General features: G+C 43.7%; 1 protein-coding gene across 1 annotated transcript in view; it reads right to left on the bottom strand.

Moving 5' to 3' along the window:
• The window catches only part of LOC110516825 (IgLON family member 5), a 159680-nt gene extending 149476 nt beyond the window's left edge, over positions 1–10204 (bottom strand). The window contains exon 1 of the mRNA XM_021595161.2: positions 9591–10204. Coding sequence (XP_021450836.2) covers positions 9591–9651 — 61 coding nt within the window. The 5' untranslated portion in view covers positions 9652–10204. The remainder of the gene's footprint in view (positions 1–9590) is intronic.
• Between the last annotated feature and the right edge of the window lie 3012 nt (positions 10205–13216).

The following is a 13216-nucleotide window of genomic DNA, read 5'->3' as shown; positions in this document are numbered from 1 at the left end:
ACAGGAAAGGGCCTTCCCCAAACTGTTGCCACAAAGTTGGAAGCACAGAATCATCTAGAATGTCATTGTATGCTGTAGCGTTAAGATTTCCCTTCACTGGAAGGGACATTTCAAACCATGAAAAACATCCCCAGACCATTATTCCTCCTTCACCAAACTTTACAGTTGGCACTATGTATTGGGGCAGTTAGTGTTCTCCTGGTATCCGCCATACACAGATTTGTCCGTCGGATTGCCAGAAGGTGAAGCGTGATTCAATACTCCAGTGTCCAATGGCAGCATGCTTTACACCACTCCAGCCGACACTTGGCATTTCACATGGCGATCTTAGGCTTGTGTGCGGCTGCTCGGCCATGGAAACCCACTTCATGAAGCTCCTGACGAACAGTTATTGTGCTGACATTGCTTCCAGAAACAGTTTGGAGCTCAGTAGTGGGTGTTGCGACCGAGGACACCATACATGCTTCATCACTCGGAGGTCCCGTTCTCTGAGTTTGTGTGGTCTACCACTTCGCGGCTAAGCCATTGTTGCTCCGAGACAGTTCACTTCACAATAAATAACAGCACTTACAGTTGACCAGAGCAGCTCTAGCAGGCGAGACATTTGACGAACTGACTTGTTGGAAACCCTAACCCTATGACGGTGCCACATTGAAAGTCCCTGAGCTCTTCAGTAAGGCCATTCTACTGCCAATGTTGTCTATGGAGATTATATGGCCGTGTGCTCGATTTTACGTGCGTCAGCAATGTGTGTGGCTCAAATAGCCGAATCCACTCATTTGAAGGCGTGTCCACATACTTTTGTATACATAGTGTATAATGCTCGGCCTGTGTCTTTAATCACTATGAAATGAGCAGCAGGAGGGCAATGAATGGAACGTATCAGTTGATGACATCTCAGCAACATGTGTCTCTCATTCTCAACGGCTGACTCCCCGTCTCTTGCTCTCTCTCTGTCTATGTACATCTGGCACTCTCTCTCTCTCCCACTCCCTCTATCTGGTTCCCTCTCTCCCACTCCCTCTATCTGGTTCCCTCTCTCCCACACATTTTCCCCATTACCTCTCTCCCTCTGTCTCCCTCTCTCCGCCCCTCTCATTCTCCATCTTTTGGCTCGAGGAGGAGTGTACGAGCTGCTGAAATTTTCATCGATCTGTTTTTCTCTGCTTTATTTATTTCCCTCCCTCCCGTTCGGCATCCATTCCTCTCTCCCACCTACCTTCCCTCCTCTCCTTCCCTCCTCTCCTCCCCTCCTCCGACCCAGAAACCTCCAGCCCCGATAGACCAGGAGAGGCAGTGGAGGGACTAAAAACCACAACATAACACCGTGATTTAGCATTCGTTGCATCCCGGACCATAGTTGTAAACAACACTAGGGTTGCAGTGGGATGTGTGTGGGCTATAAAAACAACTTCTGACAAGTTGAGCACTTGACAGACAGTATTTGTTACGGCAGGATATTTTAGCATTAGTTGCAGCCTGTAGTTGCACTGTCAACAACACAAGAGATGTAAGGATGTGCGAGGGATAAGACTATGCCGTAGCATGAAAACAGCTTCTGACAAGCTGAGTGCTTTAATAACAGATAGTATTTCTGAAAGCAGGTTAAGATGTTGTTAGAGTGGAACAGTGGAGGCTCCTCAGAGGAGGAAAGGGGAGGACCATCCTACTAAGTAAATGTCATAAAAATAAAAATGGTGAAACATTAAAAAATGTATATTTTTTTGTAAAACTGTACTAAATATATTCACATCTCACCAATGAACTGATTAGGACACACTGGTGTGCAATGAAAGTCTACAGTAGCCTCAACAACACCCTCTAGGGTAGCACTATGGTGTAGCCGGAGGACAGCTACAGTAGTTTCCCTCCTCTGGAAACATTGCATAGACAAAATTGCCACAGGAGATATAAGGACATGTGTCCCCCGCCAAAATTCAGAACAGCCCCACAGATAGCATATGAATATGTCATAAGCAATGGCAACATGTGTAAAATTGCAGGTAATTACGGTTGACTTTGGGTACGAAAACGGTCCAACTCCTCCTCTTTCTCAATTTTCAAACAGCAATGGAGTGTGCCTTTGGTGATTCATGTTTTTTTTCTCTCCAATGTATGCTTTGGCTTTGTCCACAAAATACAAGTAGACGAGTCAACAACATTATTTGTGCATGAGTTAACATAATATTAACTTTTAAAAGTGAGATTTTCACTGAACAGTTTAAAAGTGCAACATTTTCTCTCAGCCTCATGGGAACATGTAGAGTAGCAGGAAATTATCTTTAAAACAGCCAAATTTTCTCTCATCCTCATGGCAAATTGTAAAGAATAGCATGAGATGAGCTATAAAACAGCACATTTTTATTTGTACCCCATGGCAAAATATGGAGAATTGCAAGAAATTTGCGAGAGAATTTTCTCTCCGACTCATGACAAAATGTGTAGAATATAATTTTAAAACTGCTAAATCTTCTCTCTGACTCATGAACATTTTTGTTGAAATACAGGAAGTTAACTGTTTAAAAAAAAAAAATATATATATATATATTCCCCTCCAAAAAACAAATAGTTTTTTTTGGGGGGGGGGGGGGGGGTTAGAGGACCTTCCACTTATCCTTTCACTTATACTGTGTTTTTCAAAATACCCCTAAAAATACTACGCAAGAGAGGCATGATAAGTAATGTGAAACTGTGTAGAATTGCAGGAAATATAAAAAATGTATATATTTAGGGGACCCCCCCACATGCCCATCTTCTGTTCCTTTCATTTTTTTCTTTTCAGATGAGAGTTTACAAGAATTTATCTGACAAAGAGGTGCTTCATTGTGCCCTGAATTCTATTGGAAATGGTCAGGGCAGAGTCCTGTGCTTTTATTATGCCACCCAAACCCTGAAGTGCCACTGAGACAAGCAAGTCAAAACCCCAGGCCTCAGCCTTTTGAGTGGGTTACCAGTCTTCACTGAGCCCTTTTCAGACTTACATCATGGGATGTCCAAAAACTTGCCTTTGACCCGAGTGGATGGGGATCCAAAACACGTTCAATAAAGAAAGGCGGTTGTCAGGCATAGACTGGTTTTACGGTTTTATGAAGGGGCACCCAGAATTATCCATCCACAAGCAACCAGTCTGGTTCGAGCTGTGTGTGTGTGTGTGTGTGTGTGTGTGCGCGTGTGCGCGTGTGCGTGTGTTTAATCAATATTTAATCTGTTATATTCCCAAAAATGTATAAATATTACAAACTATTGAAAACCATTTGCTCTTGAATTTCATTTTAGAGACTGCTGGGATTTACAATCTTGCCTTATTCAAATGAATATGAATTTAGTTTAACTGTACATAATGGAGTGTCAGGAGAAGGTAAAAAAGAAGAAAGAGAATTTACTGTACGTGCAAAATAGGGACACTTCTGTGAGACCCCATGGGGGCATCTTAACCCGGTAGCTGGTCAAATAACCCTTTCTTAATTGTTTTTATTTTTTATTAAATAACAAAACAAATCTGCAAGGTGGGAAGCATCATACCCCTATTAGTATTTTACTAAATTGGATTCAGATGATAAATATAATGTTATCTCAAAGTAATTCTAGGGCTTCTGCAGTATCATATCCCAGTGGTAAATATTACCGTGGTTAACCGGGTGCATGGAGAGTACTCTAACAGACCACAATAGAGCAGCAGGGTGGAAACTAATGTTTGTCTCCCCTGTGTTGTTGTACAAATTAACACACTCCTTCACATAGCCAAACACAAGACAATCACACGTCTGCAAACACACACGCGCACACACACACACACACACACACACACACACACACACACACAGACATACACAGACAAAAAGATGCACCCACGCTTGCATGCATGCACACACACACACAAACACATAAACACCCCCCCCTACACAAACACACACACCCACAGTCCCATCAGGCATGGACCAGGCTGCATTAGTTTCCTAAGCCTCTTCCATTGATTTGCCAGCGAAGCTTCTTGTCTCTGGTAATGAGGACAGGGAGAGAAGCAGGACCCGGGTCCCTCACAGCTCCCACAGGAGAAAGAAGCAGCGGCTGCTCTAATCTGAACTGTGTTTCCAACGATGCTAACGCCCTCACACAAAAAGACAAGAGACAGAGGGGGGTAAAATCTCTCCCTCTCTCTGTCTCTCTGTCTCTCTCTGTCTCTCTCTCTCTCTCCTTCTTTCCAGATAGCTCAATCTACATGCCCAGGCTAAAGCATCAGAGCCAGGATTTAGCCTGTGCCAGAGACATATAAGATTTTCCCTATATGCCTGTATTGATAAGAGATCAATGAAAGTTATTTATGTGCACAAAGATGTATGAATATATAGATGTTCCTCTCTACCCCTTAAGGCTGGGTGCTCCTGGCTCCGATGGGCTTCATTGATTTACTGTTCGCACCTTCACTGGGGGAATTGTTTAAATTCATCTTGTGGGGGGCCCTATAAAGGCTGTGTGTGTGTGGGGGGTGGGGGGGGGGGGTATATGGTATACAGTATATGGGCCTCCCACTTCTCTCTACCTCTACATACATTCTGCTGCCACTTGAATTATGTTTCTCTTCCTGCTTTAAATAAAACATAGGCCTTTTTTCATTACTATTATGTTGAGGGCCCATTGCTCATGCACATATTCATGCACAGGGCAGCGCTGGCCGCCGGGGTTGAGCTGGGAATAGGACAAGGAGGCGGGGTGAGAGAGAAGAGAAGTTTTACAGTGTATTACTATAATTTAACACAGTAAAAAAAAACTGTCCCACATTGAACGTGATCCTGGTTCATGTCCATTACATTGAACTCCATATGTAGTAACTGTGATTATAATTACAAACAAGCCTGGCTGTAATCATTATTTATGGAACTGACACTTATGTATAATTGCCTCACTAGAACCAATATGGGAGACCAGTGAAGTGTTTATCAAAACTCGACACAGGAAATCTCAAGGGCATTGAGGTGACAGAGCACTGGCCATCAACCATCGCCCCTCTCCCCCCTCTCTCTCCTCTCCACACTCAGAGTGCCCATCTAGAGTTTGACCCCATGACCTCATGTCACTGTTCCAGCCTGAAAGCCACTAACATTACAGCACCATCCCAGAGGCCAGCATCTCTGTTGAAAACAATCCAAGAAACCCACAGAAACATATTTGGACGTAGATTTGGATGGAATAGCCCCTAATGCCAGTCATGTTTAAGCCAAGATAAGGTCAGTAAAAAGCAGGGGTGGAATAGTGGAAGATTCCACAGAAACGCTTGGGGCCATTCTCTCCATGGTGCCCCTCTCCATAGCAACACTTCCCGATTTAGTTCAAACCACACAAGGCTATCTATCAATTCTCCATCCAGCATGAGCGATATGGTGGAAGCACATCATCCATAGCACAAACCCCAGTATACAGTCTCACATTCCCCCATACAACTGTAAAAAGGGCCTTGTAAAAATCGAATTGAAAATGTGAAATATCACACAGCCCACTTGTTTTCTGTCAGGTCACTGCTATATATACTTCCCTCAGCATCCAGCGTCTCTATTTTCCTCTCCAAAAGAGCAACTCCATGAGACTCAAACCCCGGGCTTCTCAGTTTCACATCCAATGGTGTCTGGCAACAGATGAAGAAGAACCGAGAAAAGGCCAAAAAAATACAGGCTCCAAAAAAGAGGAGCATATGCAAGCCAGACTTGGAGAACAACGACGGCACAGAAATGGTGGCTTTCAAACGTGGGGGAGGCGGGGGAGGAGGAGGGAGGAGGGATGCAGGAAAGAGGGGAAGAGAGGCCCCTCCAGATTAGGAGCTCGAGGCATCTGTTGGTGCTGGCACACAGACGCGTCTGCAGCTCTTCATCTCCCAGCCAAAGCCGGTAATTTGACCGAGCACAAACAGGGGGGCCATGCCATCAACATGTGCCACGATGTGCCACGCGCCTTGACCCCACTTGTCCCCCCCCCCCCCCCCATATGTCGCTGTAGCGAGAGGGATCACGGGCGACGCAGCGACCCGCCTGTTTTTCCCCGAGCCCGAAACGCCCCGTAAACACTTCCCGCAACTGTACCCTTTCATTCATTATGGCAACCTTTTGTCCTCTGGATGCTAGTTTGGATTAGTTTGTAGCTAGAAGCATCTGTTGGGTTGTTGAAAATGACTGGAAATGGCTTCAGTGATGTACAGGAGAGTATTTTCAAAGGTTAAGGATGACGTGTCTGAGAGGGATCCAAAATTGCAATGTGGAAAAGTAGAGAGAGGTTTATGTCGTGCACCAAATGGATTAAAGGACTTTTGATTGCACTTGGTCTGCTACCAAGGTAAAGACCAAAGGTCAAATGCCAGGTTATGCTGATATGTGACCTTGACTTAAGGTCATTTCTCTCAGAATGTTTTACTGTGTAAGAGCATGTGTTAGAATGGGAATCTGTATAGAAGCAGGTGCTATGTCTTTGTGCAGATACTAGCTTGTGGTACTGGCGTACTTACATCATGAGGTCGTAAATTAGCATCTCCTATTCCTAGACCATGAAATATCATCTTCAGCAGCACCGCAGCATATTTATCATTACCAGTAAAGTACATGCTAACATGAACCTCATAATAAGGTACTTACCGCAGGTGTGTCACCACAGCGATCCTCTTTGTGGAGTCTAAATGGTTTAATTTGGTGTGGGGGCGTGGAGTTCTATTCTCAGGCTTAGTTAGCTTTCATTGAGAAAATAAGTGGGACGCACAGTCTCCGAGCGTGCCATCTCAGACGTAGACGAGAAAGGTTTAGGAGAACCGGGTCCTATTAATTAGGCACCAAACATTAGAAAATTGACTGAAACAGGGAGAGACGCCCTGAGCTTGTCCAATGATTTTAAAAAAATGGTGTTCCATTGTAAAACGTTTTGCTATGGGGGCATTGACCGCATAGAATTCACTAGGCACCAAATGGATAGAAAACAGACTGAAACAGAGAGGAACTACCTGAACTTGTCCAATAAGAAGCATTTGTTTTCATGTTCCACTGCATGACGTTTTGCTACCGTGTGCCATAATGAATGCGACCTTGGTTTATCACTCTGTCTCAGGATGGAAACTAATGACTTAGCATCTCTCAGTACAATACAGCCAAAGCCATTACGCCGAAAGGTCCATAGCACATAGGTGCTCCTCAGAATGCTCACTAGGCATTGTGCTTAGAGATGCAACAGCTGCAACTTTGAACGTCACTGCACAGGTCAGCAGAAAGCAACTTTGAGGATTGACACTTCATAGTAGCTAATGACCATAGCAGCCTAACAGGAGTACTGATCAATGACTAAATGGATGTAGCTTCAATCAAGCAGTGCAAACTTGATTTATAAATGACTCAAATAGCAACGGAGATGAGAATGATATGCCCAATCCAAAAATCGCCCCCCTACCCCTTATACCCTGTGCATTTGTGTAGATCCGAGAGGACTGTATAGGTCTAAGCAATATGGACCCTTCCTAGTTCCCTGACAAGCTATAGGAGTACGTTTCCATACTTTGCTTATACCCATTCAATCCTCGCAGATCTACACAAGCGCATAGGTTGTAACCACTATAGGGACTAAGGGTCAATTTGGGAGTGGGAACTCCATCTGACACACTCCAATGAGCACTACACACGCTCACGTCTTCGGGGCACCTTGCATGATTTAACAGGGAGCTGACCAGGCTTTGAATGGCTGTGTTCCATCCTTCCTCCCTCATCATTCATGCATGCCTCCACATGAGTGGGTGTGTGGCGGTAGCAGCAGCCGGGAAACTGGCTACATCATTTTCTAAAGATGGCAATGATATACGCTCAGTCAACTTCATACTATAGTGTCAGTGTACCACACAGAACAAAGATGACGCTGATATACAGTATTCTCAGTCAACTGCAAACCGTAGCTCTTGATGTGCTACACACTTAAAGCAAGAATATGGCCTCTCTAGGCTCCATTCATCAACGGTACAGTTTAGTGCTCAAACATGTGGACATGGTAGGTTTGTAAAATGCCACTTCAGTTCAATCTGTTCAAAAAAGCTCATCTGTCCTTAGAATCTTAAAAGCAGGCTGTGAATTGGTACTGTTAACCCAATAAGGCGCTATAATCAGATGGTTTCATGCTGTTCTGTTTGGTGTTTGTGTCCTGCAGGGCTGTCCATCTGCCCCATTCCTGGTGTAGCCTAGGCCCTACTCGAATCCCACCATAACCAGCTGGGTACTCAACTACTCCTGCCGGGAAAGGAACATGGGAGTAGGAATCTACACTGGCCTGCCTGCATCTGTGAGCAGTTAACCTAGCATCTTATTACACTGACACATCAATTATTGTTATTAAGGCCAGGTTATTTATTTAATTCATGATTTCCCAAAGGTAATGAGGGAGAGTTATCGAGGCACGCATGTGTGATGTGTGGTTTAATGTGGTTTAATATGTGGTTTGCGTCATGCACGTGCGCAAGGGGCGCACCAGATGTTGGAAGGAGCGCGGGGGGCATAAGAGAATCTACAACAACATCAACAGTACATGGATTGAGATAAAACAAATCTGCAAGATGGTTATAATATCGGTCACGGTAGGAAATGAAAAAGCATTAGGGCTGTAACTTATATTGCAATGCTATTGATCTTCAGGCGCTCCATGTGACATGGCACTTTTGTGATGCCCAAGTTTCCCTTCCTCTGCGGTGCACATTGCACAACATACAGAATAAACCATTGTCCAATTTCTGACGCGCCTACGTCCTTTGTGGAATTAATAACGAAGCATACTTAAATCCCTATGAGTCATCCGGATGTACAGGCGATCACCTTAATTATCTTGCAATTATCTTTGCCCGGTGAGAAAACGTTAAACGCAACAGACAATGTGGTGGATAAATAACTAGCCACGGCGGTGGCGGAAGTAGTGAAGGTTACTAGGCTACACTGTACAGAGTGCCCTATACGTGTTGGGATGCCCCAAGATCTATTTCGCTGTCTATTATTATCCCTCAACCTTGCAGAAAATGATATTTTTTTTTGCTACACTCTTCTCAACTGCTTGTACTGCATCGGAAATTATGTAGCAGTTTAGCGCCATACTACGAACGTCATGTGCGCGGGTTACCACCAGATCAATCATGTCACGTATTGGAATGCGCCCGCCTTCTGATAGACCAGAGAGGATGGGAATGGGGTGTCTCGAATTCTGAAGTGAAATATGTTAACATGCACCACTCGTAGGCTACAAGCAAGCTGAAGATTGAGCCGTGCGCTGCGCAAAGGCTGTAGCCTATACCTACCACATGCTAACGCACTCTCACTGTTTCATCCACTCACACCTCTGTCTCCCTCGCGCGCTCCCTATCTCTCTCTCTCTCGCTCTCGCTCTTTCTCTCCAAACTGTGAGCAAATGAAAACCGAGTGTGCACTGTAGCACACACACACACACGCATGATTCATAAGCAGGTAGACCCCCATCACGAAGCCTCGGCATTAGTATTCACCTACAGCACCGTACCAGTGGGAATGAAGGGGAAGATGCATGTATGGATCCAATCCAGCGGCAACATCAAATCAAAGTAGCGTGCTAGAACTTACCGCTCGACAGCAGTGCGAGGAGCAAACCAGCGAACACGTTTCGTAAGACTGGGCAGCTCATGTTTTGATGTTTCGATAGATATTTTACTATTTTCGTAGTAGAATACCGTTGTAGTCCTCTTCTATGGAGCCTTTACAGGTAAAATGTGAAACGATTTACCTCGTGTGTGTTATTTATGTCCAACAGCAATAACCGACTGCTTTTACATGTGACTGAACAAAAACATGAGTCTATTCCCTTGACTTTTCTCGTTGATGACCCCCCCCCCACCCCTTAACCAAAGAGGGGTTGTTGATGTTTTCGTAGACGTAGAGGGAATACCAAATGACACAAAATCCTGGTGCAAAATATCCGCAAATATTCCAGACACTGAATTAATGTTGTTTTCAATGGTTTGGAGAGAAAATGTGCTCAAATGCGCACCTGAACACGAAGGTAAATACTCAACTGCTTTCTGCCAAATATTCGACAGAACATTGCAAACTAATGGATACAATATATGCGTTCTGTAGTAGACAATTCGTCCCGTAATTAGCCTACTCTCCTCGATCTCTGTTGGTATGCAACGCGTCTTGTCGCCCCGCACTCAATGCTTCGCTCCGAGAAACAATAAATGCGAAGCGCACAAGAAAAGGCATGATTGACAGTTCAATGAGGACTCCTTTCTTCCAATCATCGCCACCAAAGAAGGGGCGGGAGCAACAATTGCACTGCAGCCACTTTCGGAGAGGGTGGGAAAGGAGGCGTGCTGGCCAATCCGAGGTGCATGGTAGGCGGGTAAACGCGCGCGGCGAAAACGGCGCGGTGATAATGCAATGTGATTTATAGCAAGCTTAGTGTTGCTGCAGTACTCGGAGAAACAGTGGTCCACAGGGGGACAGACATAATAACCGTAGTACAGGGACCGAGGTAGAGTGAGAGCGCGATAGGTGGAGCTACGAGGAATAAGTGCGTGGTGAGTATCTGAATTATAGGCTATTGGATAAAGGGTGAATAAGGGTGAATGTTCTATTCGGGTTGTTTTGTTGGGCTTGTGCCCAGGGGTTGCCCACATGACCAGAGATTGGATGGAGTTCCAATACCTTAAAATAGGAGACATCCTACAGTGAAAACTGAATAGACCAGTGAACTCGTATTATGGAAAAGCAAACCATTTTTATCACTGTAACTGCACATTTTGGAAGACCATGCAATTGAGTCCACATGAGCGTTTTGGAATATCACTAGGCCTACTCGTCTAGAAAAAAAACTGCATTAAGTAGAGTTTATGCACATGACTACACACCATATGTGTGTGAGATGACTGGGATTAACACGATAGTAGCATATGAGTACAGCAACGTGATGACAGGCTACCTGCTCTGCAGTGTTGAAGCATGCAACACCTGATATTCCATACACATCATATATCCCATTGAAAGTCAAATTAAATGAGTCACAGTCACCCAACAAGCTGTAATAACGGAGATTCAGATTCAGCACCATTGAAGTGCACAGCGGCATAATTGGAATTTGGAAATTCAGCACCCTTGAAGTGGACAGCGACAGAATCGGATTTCGAAAATTAAGCACCTGGGCAGTGAACAGCGGCGTTTCCCTACTGGGGAATCTCTTACAATGAGAGTAAGCCTAACCAGGAAGTTCGGGGGGGGGGGGGGGTGGGGACTCTCCTAGGAACTCTGCAGCGTTGGGGAGTGTAATCGGTTACATGTAACTGATTACAAAACATTTTAACTGTAAGCCATTATGTTACCAGCAAACTTATTGTCATCAGATTACAGATACATTTGAAAAACTAGATGATTACTTTTAAATTCAGAAAATATGTATGCGGGGGAAAAATGTATGACACTTTCCTTTTTTCTCAATTACATTCAAATCAGCATTGAAAAAAGGCGCAAGTTTAAGTTTGTTCCGCCTGAGGGAGTCTGACCACAAGTCAGAGACCACTATGATGACACAGCAAATGCGTCTGTCTTCCAATGGTGCGACTGTTGTCTGTCTTCAAAGATTATACTTCCAACTTGAATAAACGCTTGGAGGTAAGGACGACAGCAGTGGTGTATAGCCTACGGGCGATACGGATATAACTTATTATTAATATCTACGTAGCGCAATTATGTGAATCACACTGCTGCTTTCTCATTTAGCTGTTTGCGCCTTGTGGTTATTGTGGATGGCTGTTCACAGATTTAACCTATATGTGTATTTTAACCCAATAATGTTTGTTTTGAATAAGTTTAAGCAGCCCATCAATCTTTTTTTTTGCGACCAGTGGACAGACAGTGAAAAATGTGATCTTGCAGCAGCTGGGTAGTGCGGATCCCACTGAGCCTATCCCACTGGGCAATAACTGGTTGAATCAAAGTAGTTTCTACGTAATTTCAGCAACAGAAATCAATATGAGGACGTTGAAACAACGTGGGAAACTGATTGTATTTGCAAAAAGTCATCAACGTAAGGGAATTTCCCATTTCTTTCACCCAACTTTTCACCTAAATCCAATGAAAGGGTGACATGTTCTGTTGATTTAACGTTGACATCGCGCTAGAGTTGACAACTCAACTAAATGTAAATGAAAACTAGACGTTGAACAGGCCTGTGGGTTGGAATAAAAGTTTGAGAGAGTTCCTCCGTTCTGAACTCCTCCTTGGTATTGTGCTAAAAATACAGTCAAAAACGAGTTTCATTAAAGAAGACCAGAAGTGGGGCTTTTATTGCTCAATCTAATTCGTGCTGATAAAAACAGGTAAACAATAGGTCTATAGCAAATGCAACATATGGTATTCATTTTTCACATGCGAATAGCACTTTTCAGTAGTGCTCAAAGCACGCCATTCCATAAGAGCAGAATGTATTTTTGAACTCGAATCAATGAGCCCAATCAGTCCTCCAAAACAACAATATCATAAACAAAAGAGCAGGCTAATAAGTCCTTCGTTTCTGGGTTATGCTCAGGTAAAACAATTTGGCTAATCTCTATTTCCATAATTCCAAGTCCTGTTCTTGACGATTAAGGGGTATTAAATCATTTGGAATGACTGGAAATCTGACAGATTTAGGGTTTTTAATGTAAAGATAGATCCTAATCGTATTACCATCTGTATTGAAGTAGAAAGCAATGGGTTAGAAGAAGCCTACATAACCCATAAAGTAAAATGCAACATCCATTTAAAGCCAGCCATTTATCCTGCATTAGATGTCATTCAATTGATAATATGATTTTTTCTCTTCGAATGCCTCTTAAGGCGAAAGTAAAAATAACTGATTTACATTACTGATTTTGGTTCACGCACAAGTTATGTTACTGATTACAATTTTGGACAGGTATCTAGTAACTGTAATGAATTACATTTAGAAAGTTACATACCCTACCCTGGAACGCTGTTACCTACTCTAATAATGACCCATGAGTCCATAGCCTGCTCCAAAACACCTTACACAGTACTTTTAAGGGAGTTAGGCTATACATTAGTACACAACTTGTTCTCGCTTTTGCGTGGTGTTATTACCATATTCATATTTGCCAGCATTTGAGTATAACACACTGTGGGCTCACATTCACATTCCATATTCATCTGTTTATGTAACGCAATGTAGACCGACATTATGATATTTTCTCAAA

Source organism: Oncorhynchus mykiss, chromosome 3, assembly GCF_013265735.2.
Source record: "Oncorhynchus mykiss isolate Arlee chromosome 3, USDA_OmykA_1.1, whole genome shotgun sequence".
Taxonomy (NCBI): Eukaryota; Metazoa; Chordata; class Actinopteri; order Salmoniformes; family Salmonidae; genus Oncorhynchus; species Oncorhynchus mykiss.
This window is presented reverse-complemented; position numbering and strand designations above follow the sequence as displayed.